This window comes from Chaetura pelagica, unplaced genomic scaffold (assembly GCF_000747805.2).
Source record: "Chaetura pelagica isolate M959 unplaced genomic scaffold, ChaPel_1.0 scaffold112, whole genome shotgun sequence".
Classification (NCBI taxonomy): domain Eukaryota; kingdom Metazoa; phylum Chordata; class Aves; order Apodiformes; family Apodidae; genus Chaetura; species Chaetura pelagica.
In genome coordinates, this window is record NW_009952798.1 from 603730 (window position 1) to 617670 (window position 13941).

General features: G+C 37.8%; 2 protein-coding genes across 2 annotated transcripts in view; one reads left to right on the top strand and one right to left on the bottom strand.

Moving 5' to 3' along the window:
- Positions 1 to 10672, bottom strand: part of RTKN2 (rhotekin 2) — a 33337-nt gene extending 22665 nt beyond the window's left edge. The window contains 5 exon segments of the mRNA XM_009994876.1: positions 1041 to 1241; positions 2896 to 3013; positions 3925 to 3978; positions 8411 to 8469; positions 10479 to 10672. Coding sequence (XP_009993178.1) covers positions 1041 to 1241; positions 2896 to 3013; positions 3925 to 3978; positions 8411 to 8469; positions 10479 to 10639 — 593 coding nt within the window. The 5' untranslated portion in view covers positions 10640 to 10672.
- An 859-nt stretch (positions 10673 to 11531) lies between these two features.
- ZNF365 (zinc finger protein 365) overlaps positions 11532 to 13941 on the top strand; it is a 38434-nt gene continuing 36024 nt past the window's right edge. The window contains exon 1 of the mRNA XM_009994877.1: positions 11532 to 11555. Within this exon, the coding sequence (XP_009993179.1) occupies positions 11532 to 11555 (24 nt within the window). The remainder of the gene's footprint in view (positions 11556 to 13941) is intronic.

Genomic DNA, 13941 nt, shown 5'->3' on the forward strand with positions numbered 1-13941 from the left:
TGACTGTTTCCTTTTAAAATCCAGGCAAATATATGAAGCCAGATTAACATTGCACTCAACACCTGGTAAGAATTAGGCATTGATTCTTTATTGTTCCAAAAAAAAAAAGTAATTTATTGAAAAAATTGGTTTTTAATTTTTTAATTTTTTTTACAAAAAATCATTGTTAGTATTTACAGTTTAAGTACCTGGCCTGAATAAATCCCAATGAAATTAAAGTAGCTGGTAAATATTAGCAGGCAGTTAACTTAATTAGAAAATGCATTAAAGACTTAAGACCATTTTTAAAAGGAAACAGGTAAATTACTGGGAACAGCACTTATTTCTATGAAGACTGAAAACCAGTAAGGAATTTTAACATGTTCTGTGCTAAAGTCAATTAAGAAAACTCCTGTTAAGCAGCTTGTAGCTGTAAAGTGGCTTTTGAAAGTTCAGAGTTTCACTCAAAAGCCAGCAAGTTGGAATGGCCCCATGTGCACAGCACATGCCCCAGGCACAGCAAACAGCTTTGCTGGGGGCAGGGTACCACAGAGCTTTCTCCTGCTTACATACCACACTTTCTTATTTCACACAACTTGTAACTTTTAGACATGTCTACCTGTCTGTCAAGTATGAGCCAAACTGGTTAGGTGCAAAAATTAATATGGAGAAGGGAGGAAATGGGAGAAGGAGAAGGAGAGGTAGATGGACAGAGGGGCACAGACTGATCACACAAGCTTGATTTCCTCCTGAGATCAAACTAAAAAATATTATAAAGTTTGTAAGCAGCAGTGGATTTACCAGCTAGCTTGCTGTATAGCAGAAAGATACAGCCTACTCGTGTGTTTCAAGATCAGAGCCAGGCCCCAAGGCTGAGCAACATGGTTGAATTCACACCTACCTTCTCATTTCCTATTTAAAATGTAAATTATTTTTTTTTACATTCAGGCAAGTACAGAAATACTCACTGTCTTGAGAATTTTCCAAAACTTTACAATATATTTGACTTATTTCTATTTTAAAAATTATAAAACAAGAGTATCAATATAAATATGGCTTACTGGATGACTGGGTCAGGAGACAAAAGGGATTCAGTGCTGTCTTCTTCCAGAGCAGCTTTGAGTTTCTTCCCTGTAGCTTTGCTGAGGGATGTTTTAAGCTTCTTCGCTAGTTTCTTAGGAGTGTTTGTTGCATATAAAGACTCCTCTGTACAGCAACTATACACTTCAACCTTCACCTGGAAATCTGGTCTTGCTTCATCACTGAAGAAGGGAGGAGAAAATTTCAAAGCATTTGTTAATACACTGAGTATGCAGCCAAAGAATCCTGTTGCTACTATATGTATTAAATAACATATAGGCTAATCAAAGGAAGCAATGTCATCAGATTCAGGCAAAGACATGCATTTATATGGAATTAGAGAGTAGATTACACAGCCATAACAGTGCTGAAGTCATGAGATGGATGTTATAATTAACCATAAACAACTGCAAACAGGAAATTCAATGTTTAGGTTAAAAACTGAAAAAAAAACAACTAGGCAAAACATTCAAGCACACTTCAATCTTCCCTCTACTGTTACATGAAAATCACACGATGGGAAACCCAGCCGTGCCTATGGCCTGAAATCAGATTGAACTGTTCTAAGATACCTCATCCCCTTCACTCTGCTGAAAACATTGTCTCACTTCCAGCCACCAAAATCTGTCATTCATAATTCAACTGCCTGTGTTCTGTCCCCAGCCAGCGCTTTCTCTGCTTTCAGTTCTACCCATTCTCACGTTCTCAAGCTTATTCATCAAGCCAGGTGCCTGACCCCATCTTTCAGTTACAAATCATGGCATTACACACATGCCCAGAACAAAATCATCCCAAATGCTCTTATTAAACATCTATCTTTATCTCGGAGGATACAAGGCAAGTGACAGTGCCTTTTCTGCTTTTGTTGCAGTCTTTCACAGAAAACTATGATGGTCAAGAGTTACATCTTTGCCCCCACTCCTAACTTGAACAGGTGGCTAAGAGAGTTTAAAATCTAATTTAAAGACCTAGTCTCCCTCAAGCACTCAGTTTTCAGGATCTTGATTCTAAGTTTTCAGTAGTTCTAGTTTTCCAGTCAGTCTTCCTCAGGAGACTGGATCTAAATTGCTAATACAAAAAATAAAGCAGGGAAGAAAAAAAAAAATAAAGCAGGGAAGAAAAAAAAAAATAAAGCAGGGAAGAAAAAAAAAAATAAAGCAGGGAAGAAAAAAAAAAATAAAGCAGGGAAGAAAAAAAAAAATAAAGCAGGGAAGAAAAAAAAAAAATAACTAAGTGCCTCTCAGAACTCTCTTTAAAATTATAAAGCAACTAAAAAGTTTATGAGAACACCTTTCTACTCTTTTCCAGGTTACCTTTGCAGATAAGTGAATAATTTCCTGTCTAGTATTGTTCAACTGTAAGGACTATGGCTGCAGCACATGCTCATAGAAGTGTAACAGAACATGAGGTGTGGAAAGGATGTCTGTTTTTAAGAAAACTGTGTCACAGGAGCACATCAAAAGAGACTATAGCCTGCTGTACAGAACAATACTTAGAACACCGGGTGCAACACTCATGCTTTCAGGTTTTAGTATTCATTTCATTCAATTCTTGAGATACAAGTTTGTTTATCTTTTTACATAAAGAAAAATGCTTCAGCATGGTAAAAACATAAAGAAGTTCTAGTAACACATCTACAACAAGCATCATTTTGTACATAAAAACAAACTTTCCAGACATGAGGATCCACCATTCATGCAAATTAACAGGACCCTCAATTCCTTTGCCCACAGTAAAACTTAGTGTATCTCAGCCAACCTTACTCACAATCATATCCACTTTCAAATGAAAATAGCAATATTTGCATGTCATTCAAGAGAAATAAATGATACTCACAATATGGTCACATTTTCAAAGCAAATATCTGTCACTGCTTTATCCACCACAGCCACCTCTGTATCAAAAACCTCAGCTCCCATTCGGAATAAACAAAACACCGCATAGCGCTGCGATTCTGGAGAGAGTCAGAGAAGTGCTTTATTAGCCATATTCCACATCATGATATCAAGTGCTTCCAGTAAACTAAAGTAGAGGAAAGGGTCACTCAGATCTCTAAAGAACTGCCCTCAAATTCTTCTCACCACAAATTTTATATTGTAGGACTTTATGATAATTAAACTATCAAAGCTGCTCTACAGGTAGAACAACATTTGCAGAGGGAGAAGTGCCTACCTCTGTTCCACTGTTGGGTTTTTTTCATGATAATCAGGGTAGTTTGTGCTAGCAACTTCAGAAATGTTAGTAAAAATGCTATTTTGCTTAATAAAATTGATTTTAAGAAAAAAAAGCTCAAATATTTGATCCAAAGCCTGTACCGTTTTATGAAAGAATTATACAGGATTAAACTATTTTGCCACGCTTAGCCCCTCTGACCCCATTGAAAATCAAAGTGAAATCAATGTCAGGTGACAGCTGGAACATATTTCGGGTTAATCTCCATGACACAGCAAAATGCATGTACTTGAAGACTATCCAATAATCCATTCAACACCAACAGGCAACTTTCATTTAAATTTCTCACTGGAAACAGCCTCTCTCAAGTGTGGACAAGACATAGAACAACATACTTAATAAAAAACTTCTCAGCCATCCATTTAATAACAGCAATTTTCTGTTACTTCCTCTGGAATTTCTCCTCAGAAGGACTGACGAGAGACTATGATTTAAAAGTACAGAACTATGGGACTTTCAACTAACTCAGTGTGCTACAACCAACAACTTCAAGTTAAGAGCAACTACAAAACAGACAGTAAAATATGGACCTACTGAAAGGTCAGAGAAGGGGCTGAAATGAGTATTGGATTCCCCATCCAGTTTAAATTTACAGGCATAAGCAATTGCTTATCACAGTAGCTTATTACATACTTTCTTTACTGCTGAAGTGATCAGAGTCTTTCCACATTAACGGTATTCGAATATCTAAAGGGAAGAAAAAAGTAGAGAAGTTTAAGTTCTAGCCAGTACTGTAGATCTGTGATCAAAACAAATTTTAAAGTTTCTTTTTTCCTTTTCCTGATGTTCTGGAGGTAACACGACCTTCTACCTAATGAACAGCATAACTATTTCAATTTTATTATCCATATCAAAAGAAATTTCATAAATTAGTTCAATGTGAAATGTTATTTTCTTTTATAATTATGCTAGGATAAAGAATATTTTAAATCTAATTTGAAAGTATCTGAAATAACCTTTCAGAGTGGCTTTGTAACATAGTTCCAAGTGGTATTCTCAGAACTCAGAGGTTCTGAGCCTATTATTATGCACAGACATAAACTGAAACCCTGCTTCCGTTGTGCTGGAAATCACTCATCCAACTGCAAGAAGAAAAAATTCCTGTTTTAGTGGAAATGACTAGAATACTTATACTGCAACTACTTAAGCTTTGTTTTGCTAACCACAGAAAAAATACCACTTGCAATCACATTCCCAGTTAGAATTGTCTTAGTTGGCATAAAAAAGGAGTTTAGAAATCTGTTTGGTTTTTTTTAAAACTTGAAAATATCCTTCTACATCAGAGCTGTAGTAGAGAAGCAATTATAGAACCATTATTTTGAGTCATGCCTGTCATTTTAATGTTAGGAGAGTATTCCACAGATTTTCCAATTCATCTACCCAATCCAACACAGTACTGAGTGACATTTTCCTCTAGTTTCAAGGACTCAAGTTCAATCATCATGTTTTTTATTAGTCCCTTGTTAAAAGACAAATGCAGTAGGGGCTTTAGAAATCCAAAGGTGGTTTATTAAGTACAACACAGTGTTGTATAAATGTATATGCAATATATTAAGTGACACATGATGGCAGCAGTGAACAGCACTAGCTCAACTGTCTTTTGATAAAAATCTTCAATATTGTTACAAAGGAGCATTGCTGACTCTGGTGCTGATCTTCATACAAGGCTGATGGAAAAATCCATGTATCCTATGCCAAGATGCAAAACAGCAGTGGTAGTTTGGCTACAGACTGACGTATTCCAAAAGCATTTTATGCATAAAACTCCATTATTTAAGTGAAATTCCATATAGACATTCTACTTCAGAAGTTATATTGAATAGAAAAAATTAAATTTAAGTCAATTTTATTATGTTATAGGACATCTTATTCTACATGCTCTTTCTATCTTGAAACTTGCAAATTCATCTCTTTTAAGTGTTTGTGAAAACTAATGGATTTTCAACAGTGAACTGCCAGTACACAGCTTTGGACTGCCACAACTTCCAAAAAATCAATAAGTCACCACATTCTGAAACTGCCTTTCACTTGATGTACTTGCACGGCAAGCATTGCCAAAAATAGTAATGTTTTTTAAATAAGGAAACAGAGACAGTTTCAGCAAAACAGTTACAGAAGTCACTTTTGAACTTTAAAAATATATATACACATTTCTCTGTCAGAGACAAAGCCCAGAATGTTTCTTTCCTAAAAGACATACACAAACATGGGAAAATGGTTACAATAAAAGCTTTTTTTTCCATCTTTAATCACTGCAAAATCTGAGTGACAATTTTCATGCACTCAGTAGGTCTTGTTAACAATCCAAGTACTAGATTAAAGATTGCTTCCATGTGCCACTTTCAATATCCTGCTAGCTGAAAAAATTACACCTTAGAAAACTTTCATGATATAGATAGTCAATCATTTGAAAAAGTTTAACGTGATACTTGTAAATCAGTTTTCAACTAACTCTTGGGTTGAAAGAGCTGCCTTTTATCCAAAACACAGAGTAATTTTCACACACCTCCACTTCAGTTACCATTAGCTGTGGATTAAAATGGCACACATTCAAGCACTCCTATTAATTAACTTTAAAGCCAACTATTTCTTTCTAAAATTACTTTAAATTACGATTGTGCTTTTCGATCAACATTTAATGTATTGACTTCTGACAAAATAATGGATTGATAAGATCAATTACACAATTTATGCATACACATGGGCAATAAGTAAGTGTGAAAATCTGTGGATTAAGGAATGCACACCCCACACAGTATCTGACATCCGGTTGCTTTCTGTAGGAGAAAATTCCTCAAAAAAACTGACCTTTTGGTGTTGTCACATGATCACACTTTTTTTGGTAATAGTCTGAGCTTCTGGCACGTACTAACCATATGACAGACTAATTCATTTGTTGGTGGGTGGATTACTTCCCCCTAAAAGAATCCAATCTACGTCTTCAATTCTTAAACTACACGCCCTGTCATGTAAGCAACACATACAGGGCAACTGCTCCTGCATGTCCGCTGAGGGTCTGCATTCAAGAGAGGAGAAATGATGTGTGCCCAACATGCTACACAAGGTCTGGGAGAGAAGAATAATGGGATGCTACAGATGTGAACATGTTGCAGCTGTGGAAGCAGACACAACCTGATTTGGCATGCAAAATGGACACAGAGTAATGGGACAACGCAAGGAGGAACCAGAGACGTGTGTGTCAAAGTCATCCCAGGATCTCCTAGACACACCTGTTGTCCAGAGGCTCCTGTCCTTGCCAAGCACAAAAATAGCCTGTCCCCACAATTACTTCTCATGTACCCCAGTCCTCTGCTTCTCGGGCACACAGCGTGGAAAATAAGGAATTAAAAATAGGTGATCTATAGAAAGCATAAATCTCTCCACAGAGGCCAAGAAGAAAGCCAGGCTTCCTGACACAAGTATCTGAAGCAGGGCGTCCCCACATGCACAGACTGGAGTTCAGAAGGAGGCAGTTGATGCCTCTCCATCTACACCATATTTCTTAGGGTATTAACCTCCTAAAGAGGGGAAATGATGTGTGCCCAACATGCTACACAAGGTCTGGGAGAGAAGAATAATGGGATGCTACAGATGTGAACATGTTGCAGCTGTGGAAGCAGACACAACCTGATTTGGCATGCAAAATGGACACAGAGTAATGGGACAACGCAAGGAGGAACCAGAGACGTGTGTGTCAAAGTCATCCCAGGATCTCCTAGACACACCTGTTGTCCAGAGGCTCCTGTCCTTGCCAAGCACAAAAATAGCCTGTCCCCACAATTACTTCTCATGTACCCCAGTCCTCTGCTTCTCGGGCACACAGCGTGGAAAATAAGGAATTAAAAATAGGTGATCTATAGAAAGCATAAATCTCTCCACAGAGGCCAAGAAGAAAGCCAGGCTTCCTGACACAAGTATCTGAAGCAGGGCGTCCCCACATGCACAGACTGGAGTTCAGAAGGAGGCAGTTGATGCCTCTCCATCTACACCATATTTCTTAGGGTATTAACCTCCTGTTCAAGACACACCAAGTTAGGAGCAGGACAGAACCATTAACAGATGGCATGTCATAGGAAGTGGTGGATTTCACCTTTCTGTTCCCTTGTTCCATCAAAATACCATTGCTACGTTTCATATTCTAAACAATTTTTTTGTACTCAAAATTGAGTTCTTACACAATCATGATTTTTCTAAAAATAACAAAAGCATACTGTGTGATCCTAAAGTCTTCACTGCAGATAACTGTAAATGCCAAGAAAGGTGCAACCACAGCACAGACAGGCAAACAGATGCTTTCATCCAACTGCCATAAGGAGGAAAAACAGACACATTCTGCAAACAGCTGTGTTGGCAGAAAACACTATTGAACCATGTGCTCATCACTCTTCTCCTAGTATAAGTTACCTTGCTTAAAGATATGTCAAAATATGCAGAATTAACTGTAACAGCTTAAGTAGTGAGTTCTTCTACACTATTTTATTTTTAACAAGACAAGTCAGGGAGCACACACAGATCTGTTAGCAAAGGCAGCAGAACAGCAAGAATGAACAACTACAGGAATGCTGAACAAAGTAACATCCACTTTTGGCACAGGCAAAGAAGATGATACATCCACAGTGCTGAGGTTTGAGAACAAGCTAGGAAAATAGTGTACCAGCCTGCTGGAAATCACTGTTAAATACTGTTTGCATTGAAGCCATACCACTGTTATTTTACTGCAGTAACGTAACCTGCATTAAATAATATTTACATACAAGCTCTAATTCTGCACTCAGTTTGTTAGACGTGTCCCATATGATAGAAGTTTGTCTTTGTGGGGAGAAAAAGAAGTTATCAGCACATTTCTACTTATTTAGCTGAAATATATTCAGTGTTTAGCGACAACCAGAAAAAAGTATCTCCCACTGTGAAAGGCCCAGAAAGTAAAATGGGAATACTAGGTAGGATCTGCAAAAGCACAGGTGTGACTTAAAAGCACAAATCCCTTTGAAGCACAAAGGATTTACATCCCTGAATCACATACACATTTTAAAAATACCACCTTGTTTGAATTATTTGTATTACAAGATACTGTCCAGCCAACTAACTCATATCATCAAGTGACTACCCAGCCACCTACCTGATATAGCAACCTTTGCTCTGCATGCCACTCGGTCTTTTTTCCCATTTACTGAAGACCTGCCAAAAAGAAGAGCAGAAAAATGAGGTTTGAGAGCTGTGCATTTAAACTTGTAAAACTCAATCCTTTAAACATTAAAGTGTCAGGATTTCCTATTATAACTTCTTTCAAATGCTTTTCTTTAAAGTTAAGTCTGGTATCTCTGGTTTAATATATGAGTCATTAGATTCTTGAGGATAACCTGGAAGGAAGGTACACCATAAATTTTCTTAATTCCTTAGAAGGTTTTTCTCCAAAGCTTATTTAACCTGGGTATTAGAAGACAAGTAGATTCATCTTCTTTGTCTTTTCCAGCTCTAATACAATCACATTATCAATTTTTTCCCCCTCTGTAGACATCCGTGAATAAGCAACTTACTTTATCAGTTCTGTTATTTGTTAGAGAATTGCCTCCTCCTCTATAAGCAGAGACCAATTACAAAATGTTGCAGCGTCAATATTGTGATTTTACATGCAGGCAGAGTTTGCTAAGTAGCCAGAGTGTCAATCTTAAATTGTATCAAAGCAATCTGTGATAATAAGTAACAATAGTGCTCTTTTTATGCCTCCCACTGCTCCTAACTCCTAACCAAATAAGCTGAAAGTAAAATTTCTAGCTGCTACCAATATCCTGACTTCCGGGGTCAGTTATAATATCTTCAGAACAAACAGATTACAGACCTAGCTAACAAGAAATGGGACAAAATACACTTGAAAACTCACTTTTCTCTCTAAGCCATCATCATTTTATCTGGATTAAACTTAAACCATATTTCAGTCTTGAGCAAACACTGGAAAAAGAACTGCAAATGCAGTCAACTCACAGATCAAAAGATGTGACCTACATGGTAGAGAGGTGACTCTACAGCATTCATCTCTTCTGCTGACCTCCACTGACAATTCAAAGTACCCCTTAAGACAGAACTCTAAGCACATACAACAGACACACATCAAGTAAATAATACAGCTGTTCAGACCAAACTCCAAGTATCTCTGCCCTGTACTGGACACGTGCCATCACCATTCTGTGGTCACTGACATCAAGCAAGAGTTGAGTAAATCAGCATATATACATACTTCATACAATTCCACCATTAAAAACATAAATAAAAGATGAATGAGCATAAAGGTCTTCATCATAGTAGGAAAAAACAATACAACTGCAATAAATGCAGGATATCACAAGCAATAAGTGCTAGTATTCAAACTCAGCTTTCAATATAATTGTTCATACAGTCAGAAAATGCAGTTATTTCCTTCAATAAATTGATCCTATAAGTTGACATTTCAGAAAGCATAAAGTAGCAGGACTGTTTCTACAGGTACAAGTAACTGGAGCTAAGTGTGTACTCAAAGAGTTTCTATGCTAAATTGCAATACAGTATTTCATTAAAGTAATAGTGTCTCTGCATCATGGTTCTCAACATTGCACTCAAAATACTCTATTAGGCAAAAAATTGTAACATTGTTCAAATAAAACACACATACGTCAGCTCATTCAAGAGTTACAAGGTTAGAATATTTTCAATTAAAGTGATTTTTCTTCGTATTTATTGTGGTCTTTATTATTTTTCTGTAGTTAACAGAAGTCGCCAGCAGAGGGTACCAATTAACCACGAAAATTCCATCATTAAATGGGACCTTTATAACAAGAGAATGGCTCAAAAGTAGATATAGGTGTATTCCAACTTTGATAGTTTTGGTTTGTTCCTTCAGATTTGGTTAGGTATCTTTTTGTATATTAAAGGCAATCAAGAAAATGTGTTCTGTTATCTGATATTCAGATGCTGAGTTATAGTTCAACGTCAATAATAAGATCTACCCAGAAAAATTACTTGTATTTAATTTTCTAAAGTAAAAAGAAGATGGTGGAATGGTTGTACAATGTTTTAAGGTTGCAGTAATCTATATTTGTATTAGATAAGACAGAAGGAACGGTTTAAATCCACTTTTCCTAGAGGCTGCTAAGAATTAACATAAGCAAAAGCCCTTTTCATAATGCTCAGTTTGAATTGGAACTGTTACTCACTGTTCTTGGGTCCTGCAGGAGATGGACTCTTCTCTTTGGTTCTGTAGCTCTCTCCTGTAGGCGTGTATCCGAGCATTGCAAACCATCAGGTTTTTAACTGCTTGCAAGAGCTGCTCTTTCTGTGTGCTCACTGCAAGCAGCTTACAGATGCCTTCTCGCATGCGGATTTCAAAGTTGATCTTCTCTTGGATGTCACTTTCCTAGATATGCAAAAAACCAAACAGACTAAACAAAAACCCAACTAACAATATCCTGAATTTTTAACAAGCTCTACTTATTTCACAGTTAGGATGGAAGACTCTAGGTTTTAATTATTACTAAATGTAAAATGATGGTTCTCTCTTCAGAAACAAAAGAATAAATCACAGGATTTAACAGATTTACTATATCTTATACTTGCAAATTCCAAAGCAGGTAGTTACATTAACTCACTGTAGTATCTGAAAGTTACTAAAAATTTATGTACCTCTATTTGTCATTCATTGGATAACAAAATACAGTCCCCTCATAGGGTCACTGAGAGGCCTAAATAAACAAAGCTTATAAATTGTCACCCCACTTTTTACAGTGATCCTTACTAATAAACACTAAATGCAGAAAAATATTTCAGATATTTTAAATCAGAAATTCAATTTCATTACTTCTTTGGCCATCTGAAAAGAAGTTTAAAAAAAATGTGGTTTCTTTCACTTCTGGTTACTGTCAAATTCAGATAACACCAGAAGTGAAAAAAGGAGAATATCCCAATACTTGACTGTTTCAGACCATGAACTGTGGCAGCTTCAACACCACACATGAACCATACCTTGTCTGATGGCACAGGCATGTTCATTTCTCATTCAAAAGTAAGAAATAAGATAGACCTGCCTATCAAATCACTGGGGAGTTTTTTTGAAGTGGGTTTTTTTTTTTTAAGGTATTATAAAAACTTCTGGGAAGTCAACTATTTTCCTACCTACTTTCAGAGAAAAGAAACATAAATGTATATTATTCCTCTCTTCCCATTTCAATAAGGTACATCCACACCAAGCCAGAAGAAAATTAAGGTGAAGGATGTCAGTTTGCCATCTCCTGAAGGTATGCTAGATGCCACTGATGAATCTGATACTCCCTTCCTGGTTAAGTGGCCATCCCTGGCCAAACCTAGTATTTCTGACACAGAAAAAATAGTGTTGCCACTGTATTGCAGGGCTGCCTTGCAAACACATTGCAAACCAGTGATAAGTGAAGATTTTTCAACAAGTGTCCCAAATACCGCTGCATATATAAGCATCATGACAGTTTTCAGTTTGATAGTACATGTGAACTCAAACCTTTCTTGGGGATGGATCAATGAGCAATTGACTGAAACTCATGGTACAAGAACTGGAATTTACAAGTTCGCTATTTCAGCTGGTAGAAAAGTACTGGCAACTGCTCTGCCTCAAGCCTCTAAACAGGATAGAGCTAAGAAGGAGCTAGTTTCCCAACAACTCGATTACCTCAAAAATCTAGAGCCCATGAAAGGAGTAATGCAGACCATTTTCTTCCTTACTTGGGGCTCACTCTGTCATTAGCTGCCTTTGACACAAGGAAGTGACCCTTCCTAGCAGTCCTAAGAGGCAGGTAGAAGCTCACTACATAGTAAATCACACAGTGAGAACATAGATGTGGATTAGACATCACCATGAAGGAGGACACTGGTAAAGGAACAAAGATGTCTCAATCTGAGACCTCGTGAGAAACATCTGGGACACGTACAGGTTACCACGAAACCAGTCCTCTGGCACCAGTGTGTTGTTAGGTGGTAAACAGCTCCCAAAGCTGACTGCAGAGAAGTTTTCCATAGAAGTTCTACTAGTATCTCCAACAGTGAATATACAAAGGCCTGCGACCCAGTATGGCACCAATTGACTACCCCAGTTTCCCCCCTTGTGGATGCTATCCAAAGTTTCAACCCCAACCACTGCACCTCTGCATCCCCAGCACCTGCTTCTCTAGCCACTCCTTTTCTCAGCTCTCATCCCAGAAGGAAAGCAGCAGCAAATAGCTTTCATCTACCTTCTTTTATTCTGAGTCAAATTTTACACCACTAGGAAAAGCTAAGAAAGACCCATTCCTGCCCCTAAGAAATAATTACTCATTCTTTGAAACTAAGATGTCATGGAATTTTCAGAGTTGGCAGGGACCTCTGGAGATCATCTAGCCCAACTCCCCTGCTAAAGCAGGATCACCAAGAGCACATTACTAAGGACTTCACCCAGGTGCATCTTGAGTATCTCCAGAGATATTCAGCTGTTACAAAGCTGATTTTCATCTCAGAAGAGTGAAATAGTACCTCCCCCTAACAATTCCCCAGCTAACAGGCTCCTGCAGTGACCCAGCACAAACCACACCTCCTATCACCTGGTACATAACTACGGTGAGGAAATAAACTCTCCTAGCTTGGGACATCTACACACCAGGACTGTCAGTATTACACAAAGGATTTAGTCCATGCTACATCTCAGCCAGGCTCACCTAAAATATTCTGGACTAGCATTAAATGATTGTTAGCTTAAACACTTAATAGCTGAAATAACTGCACAACATAAATCTCATCTGAAGAAATGACTTAGCAGCCTGCTTTGGAATGCATGAAGTTCTTCACATCTACCAAAAAAAACATTCGTCAGCTTCTTTCTTTCTTTTTTTTTTTTTTTTTTCAGCAGTTCCTGCTAAAAATACGAGCACACCATCTGGGCTTGGGGGAGTGACACAGCACTGTTTTGCCATATGCTGTCTACTAATGCACTGTTTCCCTCGTGTTCTCCATCTTACCCACTAGTGGGGGCATAACCCAGACACGATTACTAACAGCTGCTGGGATTTTCAGCCCCATACTCAGAAACTGCCTAAGCAATACTTCCAGAAAGTTTTTTTTATTCCTCCCTTAAGTATACCTATATGAAAATTTAAAGGATTTCCAGTTTTACACAGGTGATGGAGTCATGAAACAAACAAGCAAACAAAAAAAATTCCAAAAGGAGCTAATAACAATTATATGGATACTGCTGAAGGCAGGACAGATTGAAGTTTTACTTTATTTAACTGATACCTTAAATACAGGCTTTCAGAATCTTATCCCAAGGTACACTCTGATTTATTACCATAGAGACTTAAATCTAAACCCCATAGGTCTACTAGATTTATTCTTCCAAAACAGAGGCCGTGAAGGCAGATCCTAGCTCGGGGACTTTCCTAGCCAGCCACAGGAACAGTATCTGTCGGAAGTGACAAGAGGAGCTTTACAGACACGGCTCAGTTCAGCTAATTCAAGTTTTTAAACAACTTGAGGTTTACAAAGCCTGAAAGTCAATAGGAAAAGGTCCAAGAGGTAGAAAAGCTCAATCTGAATCTCACGCTCCGAGGCCCCAGAGAGGGTGAGCAGGGCGCTGAACCCCACGAGCTGCTTCACCCCATCAACCCCCGCCGCGGGGCCGCA